The 21,567-nt window shown below is 32.7% G+C and overlaps 1 protein-coding gene across 1 annotated transcript in view; it reads right to left on the bottom strand.

Annotated features, from left to right (window-relative positions):
- LOC132720978 (uncharacterized) overlaps nucleotides 1–21,567 on the bottom strand; it is a 70,293-nt gene that overhangs the window by 26,827 nt on the left and 21,899 nt on the right. The window contains exon 4 of the mRNA XM_060705224.1: nucleotides 20,099–20,516. Coding sequence (XP_060561207.1) covers nucleotides 20,099–20,516 — 418 coding nt within the window. The remainder of the gene's footprint in view (nucleotides 1–20,098; nucleotides 20,517–21,567) is intronic.

Below are 21,567 nucleotides of genomic sequence, written 5' to 3'. Positions count from 1 at the left end.
CACAAATGTTGTTTGACAAGGTCCATAACTCTAGCATGAACTATTTCTAGAATTATTCCCCTGATCTTGGAATTTATGTTAACAAATATTATTTTTTTTACTATAACTTAATACATAATTATACATAATTGATTTTTTCTTTTCATAGTTTTGTCCTCCTTACTGCGTCAGTAATTTTGATTAGTCGAGCTTAGCTGTCTCCTGTGGCAGCTCTTTGTTTTTTATTTTAAAATTGTAACTCGACATTTTATACATCTGCTTCGCGTTTATTCTGGTTCCGCTGTCCTGCCCTACTGTTTCAATGTTTGTGAACAGTGCGTGTGACGTCACACGTAGTGTGTTCAGTGCGTGTGACGTCACATGTAGAGTACTGTGTTAAATATTGCTCCACCCCTTTGGTTTTTTTTTCTTATTATTGTTTTACTCGCCAATTTTTTTAAGCAAATCACCGACGAGGATTTTTCAAATTTTCAGGTTTCAAATCTTAATAGAACAGATTTTATATAAACTGGACGTTTTATATAATAAAACGCAAGTGGGCGGAGCTAAGTTTCGAAGAGCGCTAAAGTGAAATATACGCATGTGCAGAGATCTTGAAGTTTACTCCTACTAATCAATATTTATGCATCATGTTTTTTCCGTACACGCACATGTATATCGTAACTACGGCATAGAATTAAAAAAAAAGAGGTTCATTGAAATGAAAACAGGCAAAATAACATTAGTGCTCGCCAATTGTTTTAAGCCAATCACCGACGAGGATTTTTCAAATTTTCAGGTTTCAAATCTTAATAGAACAGATTTTATATAAACTGGACGTTTTATATTATAAAACGCAAGTGGGGCGGAGCTAACTTCCGAAGAGCGCTAAAGTGAAATATACGCATGTGCAGAGATTCTTGAAGTTTACTCCTACTAATCAATATTTATGCATCTTTTATTTTCCGTACACGCACATGTATATTGTCACTACGGCATACAATTTAAAAAAAGAGGTTCATTGAAATAAAAACAGGCAAAATAACAGTAAACAGTAACAGTAAAAATGCTGCAAGCCGAAAATAGGGTGTTTTTTATTAATTTTACATTTATTTTTGACAATATACTGCCATTTGTCCGAAGATGATATGTATATGAACATAATATATATGTATGATGCATATATAATCAAGCTACGGGTTCATTTCAGCCCGAAAAATATGTCGAGGTGACGGGCGAGGCAAGACATGTCGACTTTTTGTAGCTTATTGTGAAGTTGCAGTACATGAAAATCGGGCACATGACAAATCAGCACATAAATAAAACATTCTAGTGTTCCGTGGTATACATCTTTTCCACGTGTCATACCTCCTTTCCTTATTACAATGAATTTTTACTGCATTGTTATCCATCGCTTGTTTGTTTTAGCAAAGAATTTAATGACCTGTGTATGTTCAAAGAGGGTACCGTTTGAGAATATTTCGCAAAGAGGGTACAGCCGTGATATTGTCTGATTTACCTAGACAGAATGCGGGAATAAGCTATGCAAAACACGTGACCCAAAAATGTGTACCGCTACCTCTTCCAAATATGGTAATACACATTTAGGCTATCGTGTGACGTCACGCAGTGTGTTGGGCGGAAAAAAATGGGCGGAGCACTAAGCCGGTTAGAGTGCATATTGGATGTTCTTCGTTAATTAGAAAGCTACAGTCGCTTCGCAAGCTCCGCTCCTTTTTAGCTTTCTTATTTACGAAGAACACCCAATATGCACTCTAACCTATACGTAAAAATGTTTTATTACTTACGGAACCAGTTTCATTTTATAATTTCCAAATAAAAAATTCACTTATTCCAACAAAGTATGTATGTAATATTTCTTACTTTTATGTAAATATTACAGCCCGTGCCGCTGCAAAACCGAAAGTAGGGTGTTTTTTTTATTAATTTTACATTTATTTTTGACAATATACTGCCATTTGTCCGAAGATGATAATTATGATATGTATATGAACATAATAAATATGTATGATGCATATATAATCAAGCTACAGGTTCATTTCAGCCCGAAATATATGTCGAGGTGACGGGCGAGGCAAGACATGTCGACTTTTTGTAGCTTATTGTGAAGTTGCAGTACATGAAAATCGGGCACATGACAAATCAGCACATAAATAAAACATTCTAGTATTCCGTGGTATACATCTTTTTTACGTGTCATAGGCCTACCTCCTTTCCTTATTACAATGAATTTTTTACTGCATTGTTATCCATCGCTGGTTTGTTTTTTAGCAGAGAATGACCTCATTCGCAAGCTCCGCTCCTTTTTAGCTTTCTTATTTACGAAGAACACCAAATATGCACTCTAACCTATACAAAGGGTAAGCAGATAAAGAAATGTTTTACATCTAGTTTGAGTATGACAACCGACGATAGCTCCGTCGGATAAGGCGGTTATATATCAAAAGAAAATCGGTCAGTTCTTGAAAATGAGAATGCAAAGGGTTCATATATTCTTACTAACCATGAAAGTGTCGCATCTTTTTATAATAGATATCTGGAAGAAAATCCAGGCTATAATTTTGAACGCATTTTAAGGTTTCCACCGGAAGTGGATGTGATCGAAATGGTAGCTCCCGTATGTGAACGAGATCATCAGGGTTATTTACAGAAAAGTACTCCCGGAAGTGAGTCTAGTGCACTGTTGCTCCCGGAAGCGAGCACCATATTCAATACGGGTGGTTGTTGTAGATTAAATGGTTCGAATGTACACGGTTCTTGGACCGAAATTGAAAAGCAAAAAAGTTCAACTTGGCGTGAACTTGAGGCTATTCATAGAATTTTAAGAAGCAATTTTGCACAAAAATAACGTAGTATTTTACACAGACAATATGAATGTCAAATTTATTTTGAATAAGGGCAGCTTCATTGATGATTTACATGAAATTTGTTTAAAAATACACGATGTTTGCGATTCGAATGGCATATTTTTTACTGTAATATGGATACCAAGAAGTGGCAATGCAGAAGCTGACTATCTTAGCAGATGTTTTGATAGTGATGACTGGTCTGTAAATAAAGATGTTTTTAGATATTTAAATGTAAAATGGGGTCCCTTTACTATTGATAGGTTTTCTACACATTACAATAACAATTGTAAAAGGTTTAATTCTAGATGGTGGGTACCAGGTACGGAAGCAGTTAATTGTTTAACACAAAATTGGTTTAACGACAACAATCGGTTAGTTCCACCGCCTAGTATGGTTATCCAGTGTATAGATAAGTTAGAAAAGGAAAAATGTAAAGGTACTTTAGTTATTCCTGAGTGGAAATCTTCAGCATTTTGGCCATTATTAAAATACGATAATGGTAGTTTTAAAACGTTTGTGAAAGATTATTATGTTTTACCGGTGATAGGTGCGGTAACGAAGGGAAAAGGAAGCAACGTGATTTTTAAAAAGGAACCTTTCAGTTTCAGGATGATAGCATTGAGATGTGACTCGTCAAAAGCGTCAGTTTAGTTTGTTAATATCTTCTTAGTTTTTAAGAATCATTATTTCAGAATTATGCTTTCAGATTCTGGCTTGAGACAAACACTTAAAAGGAAGTTTCATGATGCCGGTGCAAATATAATCGACGAAAAACGTGTTATAAACAGAATGGCTGTACATATATTAGATTCTAGGGCCGATAGCACAGTGGACAAAAATACATATCAAGTAAAAGCGTTTAGAGATTTCTGTACACAGATCCCGCACATTCCATTCACGTAGCCATGTTTTTATCCAATTTAATCGATATTGGTAAATCAAATTACAGCAGCATTTTAAGGCATTAAATGGTATCATAATATAAATGACTTCGCAGATCCGACAGAGAACCTTATAGTAAAATCTATGTTAGAGTGTGCAAAGCGTACAAACTCTAGACCCAGGACAAAGAAGGACATTATAAGTTCTGATCACTTAAAGGAACTGTGTAACATGTTTTCAGATTCATCAGATGTTATTGTGCTCCGGGATTTAAGGCCTAAAAAAAATTGTTTTGTTCGGGTCACCCGACCCTACCTAATAATATGCGCCGAACCTACCGTTTTTTTCGTTTTTTTGGTGTCAAAAAAAAAATCCATGAAAATACCGTATTATTGAGGTACTCAATGAGCAGTGTGAAGGGCAATTCAGGCGAAAATTTCGCTGTGTATATTTCCATTTCGCTCTCCCAATTGATCAAAGAGAAGTCAACATCGCCGATAAAATCTTAATTCCCAAAGAGTAATTACTTGCCGATGTAAAGAGCAGAGATCTTCTTTGATGTTTATGATGTTCGTAAATGATATTGTTGACAATATAAATACTAATCTAGATGGATTATTCACATATGAAGATTTAATTTTATTTTTAATTTTATACGCAGATGATCAGGTGTTATTTGCAACATCACCAGAATCCTTACAATCAATGATAAATGATATTGAAATATATTGTAATACATGGGGTCTAAAAATAAATACTTCAAAGACTAAGGTTATGATTTTTGAAAAAGGCAGTAGAAATACAAATTATGATTTTTACCTTTATAATACTCTACTAGAAAATGTTACTTCTTTTAAATATTTAGGCGTATATTTTTTCAAAAATGCAAATTGGAATAGAACCCAAAAATGTATTGCAGAACATGCATCTAAATCTTTACATAAACTATTTTCAATTTTTGATAAGTACGATTTTTCTACTAGTGAAAAAAGTAAATTGTTTGATTCGCTAGTTGCTACTGTACTAAACTACTGTTCAGAAGTCTGGGGAATGAATGCAGGAACAGATATAGAACTTATTCATACAAAATTCTGTCGAAAACTTTTATATGTTAATAAATCAACTAATACTACTGGTCTCTACGGAGAATTAGGGAGAGTTCCTATGATTATTTTTAGAAAAATAAATATGATAAGATATTGGATCCATTTACTGAAATCAGACAACTCTTTGCAAAAACAAATTTATATCATGCTTAAGAATGATGCCAATAATAATATAACATACAATAATTCAAATTGGGCATTTCATATAAAAACAATGTTAAAAAATCTAGGACTTTCAAATATATGGATAAATCAAGATAATGGAAATTTTACATTTTTAGAAATTAAACAAAGGATATTAGATAATTATTATCAAGCTTGGTATGCAAACATAAACAATTCACAACGTTTACTTACTTACTGTAGGTTTAAACAATCTTTTAACTTTGAAACATATTTAAATTCAATAAGTGAAAGGAAATTTCGGATTGCCTTAAGTAGATTTAGATTATCTTCGCATAATTTAGAAATAGAAAGAGGTAGATATCTTAATATAGAACGAACTAATAGAATATGTAAATTTTGCAACCAAGATAATATAATTGAAGATGAGTATCATTTTCTTCTTGTCTGCCCAATATATCGAGAAATAAGGAAAAAATACTTCAAACCATATTTTTGTAGGTGGCCAACTCTTAATAAATTCGATAGACTGATGTCCACAGATAATGAAAGACAATTGTTAAACTTATCAAAATATATATTTTTTTCAAATAAATTAAGGAATAGTTTAGAAATTTGATAATTATTATATTGGTATCGATTTAAATTTACCTATGTCAAACTAGTTTATTTATTGTGTAAGCTTCTCTATGCAGAAAATATTTGATTGCTAATGATTTCTCGTGTCATTTGTCACCTTATGTCAAATGTATATCATGGCTAAAAGCATTGTAATGCTTAATTGCTAAATAAATGTTGTTGTTGTTGTTGTTGTTGTATCCGCCCATATGACGACTGCTAATTATCATTATCCAATCAGAGCATCGCTATATACTACCCTTCTACCTGTATGCAAAGCGATAGACCGCCTACTCTAAACAGTAAATAATGAGAGCATCGGCCCGAAACGGGTATATTTTGCGAGTTTAATACAGGATTTGGCGATAATTATAGATTAATTTTTTTCCGATCATCTAAACACGTGCAAATCTTCCCTAATTGATATACACGCGGTGTTTAACCGAAGTAAAGGCGATGTGCAATGGGTTTTTCACGGCTATCACAAAACTGTTAGTCAATTAAAAATAATTAATTTCATTTGGATGATTTCAGTCCGTTAACATCAATTAAAAATTGTTATGTCGCTCACGTCATGGCTTGGGGTGAAATGCCCAAACCTAGCAGTAAAAAAAAGTTACTGATTCTGATACACCTAATACACGCGAAAATTTAAGAAAGCCAATTCGCAAAAATCTTATGATTGGTATGTTGTAGACAGTGAGAGTGTTTTGCATTGTTATCTTTGTAGAAATGCCAAATTTGACACAGCTTGTACGCACGTGGGCACGACATCCTAAAACTACGAATCATGATCGGCATGCGACATATCGGTCGTATATCATGTGCTCATGTATATAACAACAAAATTTGTCAGGAAAGAAGTGTTCTTATTGTTTCAATATATATATATTTGTTTTAATGTCATAAATATGACGCTCAGATTAAGATTTATTAATATTGTAAATTTCAAAAAGCATTATTTATAAAGATATTACCGAGTTTAACATTTCATGAAAATAAAGGGAGGTAATTAGAAATTTATTTTCTATAATTTCTCAGTCGAATTTTTCAATAAGAAATGAATGTATATAATTTTAGTGATCAAATATAATGTGCACAAATGTTTGCAGTACATATTTTACATATTCTTCGATATTTGAAAATTGTTTTATAAGCATAATTATATGCACATAAATATGACAATACAACAAAGAAGATCATTAACTTCTCACATCCCCTCGGAGCGTGCACGTCGCTGAGAAGGCACAGGGCATCGGCAGAAGATTTACAACTTGGCTGGTGGACTCAACTAAATTTTGCCTTCAACCGTGGGCGGTAACTACGGAACTACTTCGTCACTTCTGCGAACCAGCTGCCGATGTCCTGACTAATGCCGAGGGGAGTGGCCCTACAAAGTAGGCTGAGACGACGAGGATGGTGTGCTAGGGTGCGTGAGCCCCTAGCACAGATTGACGGCTTGTAAGGCAGGCCTATAGCTGGCACCAACAGCCCTTTTCAGGGCTAAAAACACCTTTCCTATATTGTCACAGGTTGCTGTACATTTAGGTTCTCATTGACCGCCGTACAGTGACCTACTTTTCGGCTCAAAATTCATATCTTTGGCTAATACTCCGTGGAAATTGCATGGAGGTAAATTATCACCATTTTGTGCTTCAAAATTAACTCTTTAAGGACATGACTGGTGACATGTCCGGGGTCCGTACTCGACAGCGCAAGCTGCATTTTGTGCCCGAAAGGGCGGATGGACCCTCATTAAGCTTTAACTACATACATACAGAAGATCATTAAGGGGTCCGTACTCGACAGCGCAAGCTGCATTTTGTGCCCGAAAGGGCGGATGGACCCTCATTAAGCTTTAACTACATACATACATACAGAAGATCATAAAAGAAATTTCTGTAAACAGAACAGGATAGACAGATTTTATTAATCATTATCCAATGTAACTTTATCTTGAAAGTAAAAATATAAAGTTAATTTATTCATCATAGTTTTCTTACACATTATTATCAAAAATATATGAGAAAGCTTATAAATAGCTGATATATAGATTGTGTTTCTATTGTAGTTAAAGGATGTATAGCCATGCATGTTAATGCATACACATTGGGATGTTTCCCTTCTGCCGATTTTTCACGAGGAAGTCACTTCTCCCTAAAATTTCCCCCCAGGATGAGCCCTGGGTACCGTACAGGTTTTATCGCCGCTCTTAGTTACAAAATGGCGGATCACATCGTCAATATTTGTAAAACGGCGTGTGATCTTCACCAGAAGAACGCTGAGAGTTTAAGATTGTTACACCTGAAATGTCTTTTGAAAACATAGAAGGGATGTATTTGTGCCACCCGGGAGGGATGTCAGAAATTTCCATATCTAAATTTCAATATACTGGTGAAAAAAAAAAAAAAAAAAAAAAAATCCGACCTACCCTACCTATTCCTTGAGAGCATGTTACCCTAACAAAACAATTTTTTTAGGCCTAACTATGATTTTGTTAAGCTATGCAGGTTTTTTTTTCTCGTTTTGATGAGGTCAGCAATTTACGCCGTAATGATATAAGTATTAAGAGTGAATATTTCTCTTTATCAATTAAGAAAAGTAAAACTGATATATACAGAGGTGGCAAAGAAGTTCTTATTTCTAGAGGTCAAACTTCAGTCTGTCCGGTAAATATGTTACAAAGGTATTTAGACTGCATCAATGAGAAGTTTAATTCTGATTCTTACATGTTTAGGCCTGCCTGAAGGTCACGTCAAACATGTTTTTTGATTCATAAAAGTAAAAAGTTGAGCTACACTCGTGCAAAAGTGTGTCTTGTTTCTAAGTTTAAACTTGTTGCACCCAATTTGCATTTAGGAACGCATTCACTAATGCTGCTAATGCAGAAGGTATTTCAGATAGGTGTTTAAAGCGACATGGTCGTTGGAAATCTGATTTGGCCAAAGACAGTTATATAGATGATTCTTTAGAGAAAAAGATTTTTGTTACTAAACAGTTAAAATTGTAATTGTATGCTGTATTGTTGAGAATAATTCGAATTTGAATATCCTCCTCTAACATTTGTATAGGTTCTATTGTAAGCCTTGCCCATTGCAAAACTGTGTTTGTGTTTTGTGCTAAATAAGGTTAAGACCATTCGTGAAAATGACGACATGACTAGCGTACTGATAGCGATTTTTAGTTTCGTTGATATCTGTAAATACAATAACGTACGTACCACTTTATGAATTTCATATTCGATGCACCTGAGACATTTTCCAATTTACTCGTGTCATATCACACTTTATTTAGCAGATAAAACGTAATTGAGACCATTTTTACGAGGTAAAATTCGAATTCGTGAATGAAGCCCTGAAGCAATGGCGGTCATCTCATTAAAGGTAGCTAAATCTATTTTACCAGCTTCTTTCATATTGTTATACGACACTTGTAGTTTGACAAATGTCTTAGGTATACAGAATATGAAAAAGTATAGTTTTAAACTTGTTAAATGTACATATCTATTTGACGAAACACAAAAGACACCTTAAAAACGGTCATCAAGTTGTCTCTCTCACGAATTATCTAAAAAAGTAAACATAAATGAGATAAAATATGAAATGCTGGTTTAAATATAATTCCGAAGCAGCCGTATGCGCTAATTTATTTCTTCAAATTTGATTTAGAATAAAATAGTTTGGTCCGTTTACTTATTGTGTCATGCGTTTTGTCAAAATCGTTGCACAGATTCAGCGTTACTTCAACGTTAATTGCACATTCCTGCGTAACCGGATATGCACGGTGATACCGGTCGGTCACTTCGTTTTGGGTTTTAGAGTGTTAAAATTTCATTTAATAGACACTAACATGTACAAAGGGAGAAAAAATGAATGGTAGACTTTTCTCCCCCTAACCAGTTCATCAAGCTGACAATTCACCCATAAACTGTTTCTTCCCATGACAGTTCTTCCTTTAATTTAAATTATAATCAGCTATCCCTCTAAAAAGACATCTATCATTTATTTATTTTCAATAGGTATTTTATTATTATTTTTTCAACATGATAAGAAGTATTGGAAAAGAAGGCAACTTTTTCCCCATAGATTTACTACATTTACAAGTTGTACTAAGATCGATGAACCAAGAATCTTTAAGAATTTATGTACAATCATGTAAAATCTAATTAAGACTGTTCATAGTGTAAATCTTGCAGAATATATGATCATAAAATTTATCATATGAAAAACACATGAAAGTTTACATACATTTAACGTTATCAAAACATATTCATATGAAAAACATGTGATAACCATGACTTTGTTGACACATGTTTTTCATATGGACCTGTTTAACATATGTTAATCTTACATATGAAAAACACATGTTTTTCAAAACACATGAAACACATATATGTAACATATGGAAACATATGGGGTACCAAATATACAGCAAACATTGTGCATATTTACCTGTGTACCTATTTAAGGTATGCTGAATCCAATAAAGGTGGATACTAAACTAAAAAAACATAATCTTGACCATTTAAATGGCCATTTCAAGAGACAACTAAAATGGCCGACAAATTTCTTAATCATAAATGATATGTCAAATAAAACATTGAAAAACATTAAAATAAATGAAAAGCCTGAAATTTGTCATAAAGCAGATTTAGGTAAACAAAAAACAAATTATACACCAGAACAGAATTTAGAAAAAGCCAATCCAATATGGCCGAAAAAAATCCAAGATGGCGGACATTTTTTTAAGGCAAATATAGGAACCGTCATTTTTTTATATCATAAATGGATGATACATCAAATAAAGTTTTTTAAATATAGGAAAAGCCTGAAATTTGTCATACAGCACGTTTAGGTAAAAACAAATTAAACACCAAAACAGAATTAAAAAAAAATCCAATATGGCCGAAAAATCAAAGATGTCGGACATTTTTCTATAGGCCAATATAGTAGTAATATAGAAGTTATATTAAAGATATTACTGAATATGTTAAGGCATTTAAACATAAGAGACTAGAATGTAAAGAGATAAAAATTCTAGAAAGTCTGTACTCCATTGAACAATCACTATATTTACGGTTACGCAGTGAACACTACACTCTTTCTTGCCTTATCTGCTATATATAGAGCTTTTAAGTATTTTTTCTGGCACTCTATGCAAGCATATAGAGTGGCTACTCAGATTCCTACCTATATTTGAATGCCGGTGATCAAAAATTTGGCATATATATAAAGGTTTGTATATATTTTCATTTTATGCAAAAACTTACTGTTTTAGGATCTGCCAAAATAGCTATAATCTGAATGATCCTAAATTTTGCAATTTAAAGAAAACATGTATTCGTAGAAAGAAAAAAAATTCTGGAAACCGTTACTGGGTCTTAGTACAAATCAATGTATAGTAGACCAATTTATGCTGTTGTTATATGTGCCTGACATTATGTGTCTTTGATAATTTATAACAAGCAGTTTGCATTATGTGCCTGACATTATGTGTTTTTGAAAATTTATAACAAGAAGTTGGCATTATGTGCCTGACATTATGTGTTTTTGATAATTTATACCATCTAGTTGGCATAATGTGTCTGACATTATGTGTCTTGGATAAAATTATACAATCCAGTTTTGTATTATGTGCCTGACATTATATGTCTTTGAACATTTATACCATCCAGTTGGCATTATGTGCCTGGTATTATGTGTCTTTGATAATTTATACCATCCATTTGGCATTATGTGCCTGACAATATGTGTCTTTGAAAATTTAAACAAGCAGTTGGCAGTATGGGCCTGACATTATGTGTCTTTTGGTATTTTATATCATCCACTTTGCATTATGTGCCTTACATTATGTGTAATCAATCAGTTGGCAGTATGTGCTTGACATTATGTGTCTTTGAAAATTTATAACAAGAAGTTCGCATTATGTGCCAGACATTATGTGTCTGCTTATATGCAACATCAAGTTAATATGTAACACCAAGTTGGCAATTTGTGTTTGAAAATATATAACACGCTGTTGGCATTATTGTGCCTGACATTATGTGTCTTTGATAATGTATGACACATAGTCGGCATTTAATCAGCCGACTGTTTTCACTCTTCGACTAAGTGAGATGAAAGTATGTTAGACTTTAATTGACGGGACCAAAAATTTTCTTTCGAATAAACAGGAGGCTCAGTAAGTCAAAATTTGATCTAAGCGGAGTTAAAGTACAAAGATAAAGGGGACTTTAGAAATTCTTAGACTTACGCTGAATTTCGAGTAACGCGATTTGAATTTATTGAGAGTCAACTGTATATAGTACTTGATTTTTAAACGTTTGTGTTTCAAACCTGAACGCTTGCCTGTTCTGTAACACAGACACTTTGGGTGTGGAGCTCAAAACGCCCTTTATAAAATCCAAATAAAACATGGCAAATATTTAGTACAAATCCCAGCACTTGTATGAAATCATAATAAATATCAAAAACTATATACTAGCCCGTATTTATAGAAAAAAAATTAATATTGCAACAACTATATAATACACTAGGGTAATCGGACGAAGTTGAAATTGGTAACAAAACCCGACCCCCTCACCCCCTTTAACCCCACACCCCCATTACAGGCCCTCCTACCCTCAAAAACCAGTAAATAAACAGTATTTATTTCCATTTGAACATTTTTAAATATTTGGTTTTGCATTTTAAATTTCAAAAACCCCTCATTTCCCTAAAAAAAAAATTAACAAAATTGATACTATAAATATTTAGTAAAGGTAATGCAACTCGCCGCTCATTTTCACGAGCACTCTTTTTTAATATGAACCCCATAAACTTCAACTTTTTTTCACCAATTTTAAATTTATTTTTGTACCACATGGTAGGGGAATTTTTGTTACTTTTTTAAAAGGAAATTTAAAATTTTGCCCATTAAAATTTTCTTTTTAAAGTTAAAAGAAGTATGAAAATCTCGAAGTACCGCAATGTAATCGCAGTGATCTGCCGGGTGGGTTTTCTTTAAAAATTCCCGGGACAAACGGCTTTTAATTTCCGAAATGAATGCATTTTTATTGTATTGCGCTATAAATATGATAAAATTTTATTTATTATTTGTAATAACGGGTTAAATTTCAAAACGGGTTTTAAAACTATAAAAAAACCCCTTTTTTTTCCGATTTGAAAAATTTCTCCAACCCAAAAATGAAATACACTTTGAAATAAAGGGAAAAGCATTCGTATGGGGTTTTTTTTCTTTGGGTCGTATAAAAAACCTTAGACCAATAAAAATACTCCTTTAAAAAAAATTTAAAAGGGGAGGGGCACTCTGTAGAACTTTTACTTGCATTTTTAATTTTGGAATTTAAATAAAAAAAAGGGTTTGTTTATTTTTATAAAAATTTTTGTTGAACTTTTTAACAAAAAATTTAATTAATTTGTTTCAATTTAGGGCCGCAATTAAAATTTGAAATTTTGATTTTTTCGAAAAAAATTTGCCTTTTTAGTCGGGAAATTTTGAAAAAAAACCCAGCGGTCGTAAATTGTCGATTTTACACTTGCGGTGATTCAAAGATTACATTTTTCTTATAACTTGAAATAAATTGTAATGACAATTTTAAATTTTCCTTTAAGGGGAAATAAATTTCCCCCCATTTTTGGCCCAAAAATATTGAAAATTTTTTGAAACAATTTTAAAGTTAGGGGTTTCATATTAAGAGGGATCGGGGAAATTTGAGCGGCGGTTGCATACCTTTACAAATATTTTTGTATAAATTTTTTTTTTTTTGGGGAAATAAAGGGGTTTTTGGAATTTAAAAGCAAAAACCCAAATATAAAAAATATGTTTCAAAAAAAAAAATTTTACTGTATTTTCCCAGGTTTTGAGGGGTGGGAGGGAGTAGAGGGGTTGTGGGGGGGGGGGGTGGGGGTAGTCCAATCAACGCGCCTTTACCTAGGGGAATAATACCCCAAGATAAAAAATTTTTCCCCGGGGAAAAAAATCCGCCCCCTCCCCTTTTTTAAATTTCACCAGTATTTTTTTCCCTTTTCCCCAATTTTAAACATAATTTTTTTGGTCCATCGACACAAAAGATAAAATTTTTCTTCACGATGAGGCCCTTTTTTTTAAAACTTCCAAGGGTAATTTAAAAAAAACGAAAACAGCCGAAATAAATATAAAGTTTTATCCCCTTTTTCCCTTAAAATGACATTATTTTCGATAAATTCAAACTTTGCCAGTCGGCTACCCCCGAACCCTTTTCCGAAAATGGGGCCCCCAGTTTTTCCCTGGGGCAAAATGCGCAGGGGTTTTAATTTTGGGGCCAATAATTTTTGGTTGGCTTTTGGTTTATAACGAATGGCCCCGTTTTTTAAAATTTTTCGGAAAAAATAATATGTGAGAGGTTAGCGGTGAACAGTAACTAAGCAAAAAAGGGTTTCCCAATTTTTTATAGATAAAACCCATTTAAACTGTGTAATACTCAGGGTGTTTTGGGGGATCTTTGCAGAGCATTCCTAAAAAAAAGTTTTAAAAATGCTCTGTGGAATGCTCGCTTGATAGGGGAATCTAGCAGTGGAATTAAAATTTAGTGTTAAAATACTTTCCCCTAGAATGCTAAATGGCTAGGGGGAAAACTAGGCCCGGGTCATTTTCCTTACTATAGTTGAAAAAAAGCTCTTTAAAGGGAAAGGGTAACTGGCTTTGGGGAAACTAAACAGGGGGATTACCCAAATATAGTGTAAAAGCTCTTTTGGAAATTTCTAAACTTGACTAGGCAAAACAGCAGTATTTTATAAAAATTGTTGTTTTAAAATTTTCTGCTGGAATGCTCAGCTCGTAGGCAATCTAGCAGTGCATTCCTAGATATTTCCAAAAAAATAGTGTAAAAATGGGTCTGCTGGGAAACCCCAGCTGACTTTGGAATTAGCTGTTTATTTTAAGTATGGTTCCTACTTTGGGAAAAGGGAACATAGCAGACATTGCTGTGTTGGATAAGCAAAATTGCAGTGCTTTTTGAATTATAGTATTAAATGGGTTTTGCGGGGAAAGCCCCAGCGTTTTATTTACATTTTCAAATTTAGGAAAATTCTGAGGGGACTCGGGAGACTTTTAGGAATACTTTTTTCAATAAAAATTTTAATATGTTTGAAACTATTTAATTTTACTTTAACATTTTGAGAGAAAACTGGCAGACTTTTTAGGAATTTTGGGGCCCAAAGCAAAAAAATTGACCCAAAATTAATCTTCTAGGGACCTCAAGAGTCCCTTTTGTTGGTCAAGGACTGTTTTGGGGGCACTCGCAAAACTTTTGGAATGGTTTTGGGCCAATGGAAATAAAGATATTTTTTTTCTAGGGGGCCCTTTAAAGGGCCATTTTTTCTGGTTTGCGTCTTTATTTTTTTGTAACCAAATCCAAAACTTTCAGGAAAACTGTTTGGTGCCTATGGGAAATGACATTTTTTAACCCCATTGTGCCCATTTTGATTCTGGGAAAATTTGCAGAATTTTTTGGGGTTTTAATTTCCAAAAAAAAAGAAAATTTAATTTTTTAAGAAAATCAAGATTCCATTTGGTGGTCTGGACTTTTTCTGGACCCCTCGCAGACCCTTTGAAATTGTCCCGGGCCGGCCAAATTTAGAATTTTGACAGTTTTATACAAAAAGGGCCTTCCTGGGGTTTAAATTTTCTGGTCTGCGACTTTAAATTTTTGGCCCCTTGCAAAATTGTGTTTTAGAATTTTGTCGCAGACCCCCGAAAAAGGGGAATTTTTGTGTTCTTTTAAAAATTCCAAAAATGTTTATTTTCTGCATTAACACCAAAAATTTTTTGCCATATTCCCAGAAAAAGTCGCCGACCAAAAAAAAAGGAAATTTAGGGGCCCTAAAAAGTAAAAAAATTTTCATTATTGCATTTGGACCTAAAAATTTCAGAAAGTCTACGAGTGCTCAATAGTCAGTTTTCAGACCAAAGTAAGGACTTTTTGGGGTTACTAGAAAACCCAAAATAAACTATCCAAACCTTTTTACCCCAATCGGAAAATCTTCGAGGAAAGTCAGTCGCAGGGCCCCAGCGCGACCAGTAAATAAATTTTGCAATTAAAAAAAATTTTTCCCGGGCCCTAAGAATTACAAAAAGGATGCGGGAAGGAGGGAAAAGGGCGAAGAATTTTTTCTCTTTTATTTAAAAATGCCCTTTCTAGGGAATTTCTTTGGGCCCGCTCGGGATTTCAGCAGAATATTTTTTACCTATATTTAAAATTTTTTTCTGGGGAATTTCCTAGCCCGCTGAGCATTTTTTTAACCCCTAATATTTTTAGGAATGCCCTGCTATATTGCCTAGCCAGCTAAGCATCCGAGTTTATTTTTACCCCTTTTTTTCAAAGCCCCGCGTAGGGTTGCTAAGGGCCCGTGGGGATAAACCCGAAAAATTTTTACGCTATATTTTTAAAAAGCCCCCCCTAAATTCTTAGCCCGCTTTAAATACCGGCAGAGCATTTTTTACGCTATATTTTTGAAATGCCCCCGAAATTTCTTGCCAGCTGGAAACATACCGGCCCGAGCATTTTTAACCCCTATATTTTTTGGGAAAAGCTCTGCTTTATTTTCTTAGCCCCGCTGGGGCATTTTCCCGCAGGCATTTTTCGCTATATTTTTTTAAATGGCCCCGCCAAAATTTCTTACCAGCTGAGATACCAGCAGAAAAATTTTTACGCTTATTTTTAAAAAGCTCCCCTTTAAAATTCTTCCCGGGAAAATTTTTTTTTTTTTGATTTATAAATTTTTTTTTCCCAAAAAAGGCCCAAAATTAAAAAGGTGTGGGTAAAGCTTTTAAGGGCTTTTGTTGTTTTACCTTCCTGGCAAATTTAAGTATTTTTATAAAAAACATTTTAAAAAAGTATCTTTTTCACGCAAAATTTTACCCCTTTGGAAACGTGCCTTGCTGAAAAAATTTTTGGAAAGGGTTGTATAAAAAAACATTCCGCACAATGTTTTTTTTTTTCGGACAAAGTACGTCTGTAAACGGTTTTTACTTCATTTTAAAAAAAACAGAGAAGAAATTGGGTAAGAGTTTGATTACCCAAATTGTTTATCTTAATTTTACAAATTTAAGTCAGGAAAATTTCCAAAAAGACCCCCCCTTGATTAGTAAAAAAATCTAAAATTTTATTTTTGAAATCAAAAAACGTCTTATTCCTCAACAATTAAAAAGGTTTTTTTTGGGAACTCAGTCTAAGTTTTCATTTTTCGGATTTTTTTTACCACTGAAAAATTGCTTCCCAAATTTAAATTTTAAAAACCAAAAAACACTGCTTTGGGGGAAATTAAAAATTTTTAACCTTAATTGGAAGGTTTTGTTTTGTGTGAGCTTCCTTATTCGGAATTGTAGGGTTTTAGGATAAATACCGAAGAAAATTACAAAGGTAAATTCCCAGCGACGATAAAAAGAACTTTTCGCATATTTTAAATGTTACGCAAATTTTGTTTAAAGGGTAAATAGGGGCATAGACTGATTTTAACCTTTATTGTTAATGAGTTTTTAAAAGAAGAATTCGTAATAAGCCCCCAATTGGTTAGAGCTACAATCCACAAATTTTTAGTTAAAAGCTGACAATTGTTTACAGATAAATTTTTTCTTTGTGTTTTTTTTTCACCCATTTATGGGAAATAGTAAGGAATTTTTTGTTATTTTAAATTTGTTTTTTCATAAAAAATTTTTTAAGAATTATTACCCCTACGTTTCAAATGCGGAAGTATCTTCCCCAATTTTTTTTTTTTCCAAAAAATTGAAAATTTAGATTATGTAAATAATAAAAAAATTTCAAAATTTTATTCAAATTGTTTTTAATTTTACTTGTCGGCCCATGCACTTTTTATACTCTTGCTCATTTCGTGAAAAATTTAAATGAACAACAGGTCTAATTCTCTTGGATTTTTCCATTTCTTTTTAATCTTTTACACAATAAACACTCCCCCAATTCATTTTTTAAAATAATTTTCAGCTTCGTAACAATGTCGGGTTTACATTGAATTAACAAAGTTTCCAAAACCCCGACAACAATACCTTTTACGTGACAACTCTGCCGAAAAAAAAACAAAAAAACCGTTTCCTTTTATATTTTCAAAGGTTCAAATTTTAAATTTTTGTTGTGGAATTTGATTGAAGCCAGAGACAATTTATTTAACCCGGGACTTTTTTCCCGGGTTATTTCTGTAAATAGTGAAAATTTTTTACCCGATTTCTCGGTTTTTTGTTTTACTTTTAAACTGCGTCATTTTGTCTTTGTGTTATTTCAGTTATATATTCATATGTGTACATTGTCAAACTGATATTTATGTGTTTTACAGTGAATATGGAATAAAAAAAGGGAAAAAGTTTTCACGAGGTTTCGAACCCACAAGTAATTTTCTTTTGGCAGAGGTGGCTCAACTTACTACGCTATAGGGTCAGTTGAAGTTATATTGTCTTTCAAATACTATCTGTATATCTTTAATGGAAATACTTTGGTTAATCACCATAAGTTTACCCATGTTTATCTTTTCATGGACTGTGCTTCTATTTTTAGACATGAAGAAAAGTTCTGTTTATCGTGCTCGGACTATATATTGTGGTGTTTGGTGTTTTTGTTCACAATAATGTATTCCTTTTTTCTATAGTTAAGATCATTTTAAATAATAAAACAAGTACGTTACATCAACATATACAACAAAACATATCACCATGTGGATTAATTAATGCATAATATATTTCAAAGTTTAAAGTTAATATCTTAAGAAATAAAGAAATTATAGTCAAACACAGATTTTACTAAGTAAAACCTGTAAAAACCAGGACGCGGTAGCCGACGCTTGATGAGTAGGACACTTCTCAATATAATCCCTATAGTCAAGCTAAAAATGACGTGCATACTCTCTATACTGTCATCTATCCATATTGCAAGTTTCATTAAAATATTTTCATTATTTTGAGTGTATTTGTTGCCATAACAACCATTTTTTTCAACAAAGGAACAAGAAAAAGAGACAGAATATCTCCAGACTGCCATATAACCATATTTTAAGTTATTAAAATTATTTTTGGTACATTATGCGTTATCAAAGATCAGGTTTTGTGAACGGACAGTATTGTAAATGTTTTACCAAAATGAAGAAAACTCGAACTCATCTATGAAATTATCCATGCGGACGGCACTTACGAAACAAATTTTTGTTTGCCATTGTTGTTGTCTTTTTTTGGTACACTTGCGTTTCTGCTTGTTTTCTTTTACGAAAATAATTCATTATGTCAATCAACAGTGCCATAAAAACCTTCTGAATATTCATTCCGGCATCAAAGGCCTCTAATAACATCTGTTGAACGGTGTTTATCAATGAAGTAACATCATATAAGTACACTCAAGTTAAGTACATACGTCTTAAATAACAAAAAGTTTTTTATGTTAATAATAAATGAGTAAGTATTTCCTGTTGAAAGGGATTATATGGTTAATTTTAAGGTGTAAAACGTTGACAGTTTATTTCAAGGCTTTTAACAAGCATGTTTTAGACACAAGGCAGAAAAAAACCGTTCTGTTTTGTTGTAATTATTAAAGATCCTGTATGTTATAAATAAGGTTGTTACTACACTCAAGTGAAATTTTATATATGTATATAATTATGCTTCTTAAACGATTTTCAAAAACATCGAACAATATGTACAATATGTACAGAAAATATTTGTCCTCATTATGTGTTATCATTAAAATATATGCATTCATATCTGATTGAAAGAAATGACTTAGACTTTATAGGAACTAAATTTCAAATTAACATGAAATAGAAATTTGGTAATATCTTTACAAATAATGAGTTTTGGAACATACAATATTGATAAATCTTCATTTGAGCATTATATTTATGATATAAAACCATATAAAATCAGTAAAAGGATCTTAAGATTATTAAATAATTATTTATCACTTGTATCATCCACGGGATTGATTGATGTGCATGTATCTTTTTGACAAATTACAAAAAATGTTATGAAATTTCGGTTACATTGAAAGTTACTGCGGCACATTTTCAGATTTTCTTGAAGTTGATTGTGACTAAAAACCTAGAAATATTGTAGATTTACATTTAATATTTACCGCAAGATATTAAATGTTTTATATTTGCAAAGTGGAAGGAATCGATTATAATCTTCGAAAGAGAGAATTTTCGTTTGTCCTAAATACTGTTACGTTGTTTATATTTCTGGCAATGGCATTCGTCTTGAAACGGGAGAAATCTACCATTTCAAACGGACAAGCAGAGATTTATGAAGTTTGTCAAAGCAATTTGCGAAATAATAAACGGGTTGATTGTTATCACAAATTGGAAACGTCGGGATCAAAACGCTAAAGAAGTACATGTTTGTATTCACTGATTTATAGAATTATTGCTGTTGGCATGAACACTTTTAATCCATAAAAGTTTCATAGTATTTGTTAGTATTCTAGTATATACTTTTCTCAGCCTTTCTATTGTAGAATTCATAAAAAAAAAGCTTAAAAAAACCAACCTGCCCCTTGCCGTCTTTTGATTTCATCAACGTCTCTCTTCACATCAGTTACATTTTCCTTTATGTCTTCAACGTCTCTCGTCACATCAGTTACATTTTCCTTTATGTCTTCAACGTCTCTCGTCACATCAGTTACATTTTCCTTTATGTCTTCAACGTCTCTCGTCACATCAGTTACATTTTCCTTTATGTCTTCAAGGTCTCTCTTCACTGCAGTATCACTTTCTTTTACGTCTTCAAGGTCTTTCTTCACGTCTGTCATTTCCTGTTTTAGTCGGTCAACATCGTCTTTATAGTCCTTCCACTTTTCTATTTCTTTCTGGATTCTTCTCTCTTCTTCTAGATCAAGAGGGCAGGTTTTGAATTTGCCGATTGTTTGCTGAATATTCAAAGCTGGAGAACTTCGACGAACAAGTATCTAAAACCGGAAATGAATAACTTAATCATTTAAGTTTCGATGTTTGATGATATTTATAAGTGTTTAGCGAAGATGCTGACCCAGCAATTTATCTGTTTATGAAAATATTAGACATAAAAGACAAACGTTACTGAACAAGAGTCATGATGGCTCTTTTTATTATAAAGGCTCTTGATGACAAGGGACAATTAACACGGGGGAGGAACTGTTACACGGAGGATGGAGTTCTTATGATAACTTGTTTGGAGTTCTTATTATAACTGTCACGGAGTTCCTGGAAAATGTTACGGATTTCTGTGGAAAACTTTTCTGTATACAAATTATTTGAAGGACTCAAGTGCAAAATGATCATTTTTATCTTAAAATGGAGAGTTTGAGGTGCTAAATTAAACTTTGATAATAAAGTTTGGCCTAAACATTGTAGTATGTTTCTGAAAAACATTTTATTTCATTTTTCATCGCCTTTCTTAACAAACTTTGGTAGTTTTGTATAAAATTTTCAAATTACTTATTCATTCGTACATATTAACATTTTCATTTATGATCTTCCTCGTTGCCATACCTAATTACCTAATTATAATGCAAAGTTGCAAACATAAAGCCCAGGCTAATTAATTTATACGGTACCCGATTTTTCAAATGTCACGGAGTTCTTGTGATAATTCAAAATATGTCCTGGAGTTCTTATGATAACTTTTGTTACTGCCAGTGTGTTTATTTAAGGCACGTTTAAGCGTATTTTATTAGTCAATAAGTGTGTAAATCATTATGAACCATAGTACGATTATCATTTGCACAAAAATTTGGTTAAACAGAACAGAACAGAACATGAATTTATTTTAGATTTGAGCATTTCGCTCCTCATCCATAACATAATTATACATTATTATGTCAAAGTCAAACAATATAATGATATAATACAATATTGAAAATATCTGTGGTACATATGACAAAAGAAGGTATAGAATATATATCAGTATCATTTAACATAAGATTCTTAACGTACATGACAAAAATTGAGCATTTATTTATTTATTATATATTTATTAAT

This window comes from Ruditapes philippinarum, unplaced genomic scaffold (assembly GCF_026571515.1).
Source record: "Ruditapes philippinarum isolate M1 unplaced genomic scaffold, ASM2657151v2 ctg5701_1_1_1_1, whole genome shotgun sequence".
Classification (NCBI taxonomy): domain Eukaryota; kingdom Metazoa; phylum Mollusca; class Bivalvia; order Venerida; family Veneridae; genus Ruditapes; species Ruditapes philippinarum.
This window is presented reverse-complemented; position numbering and strand designations above follow the sequence as displayed.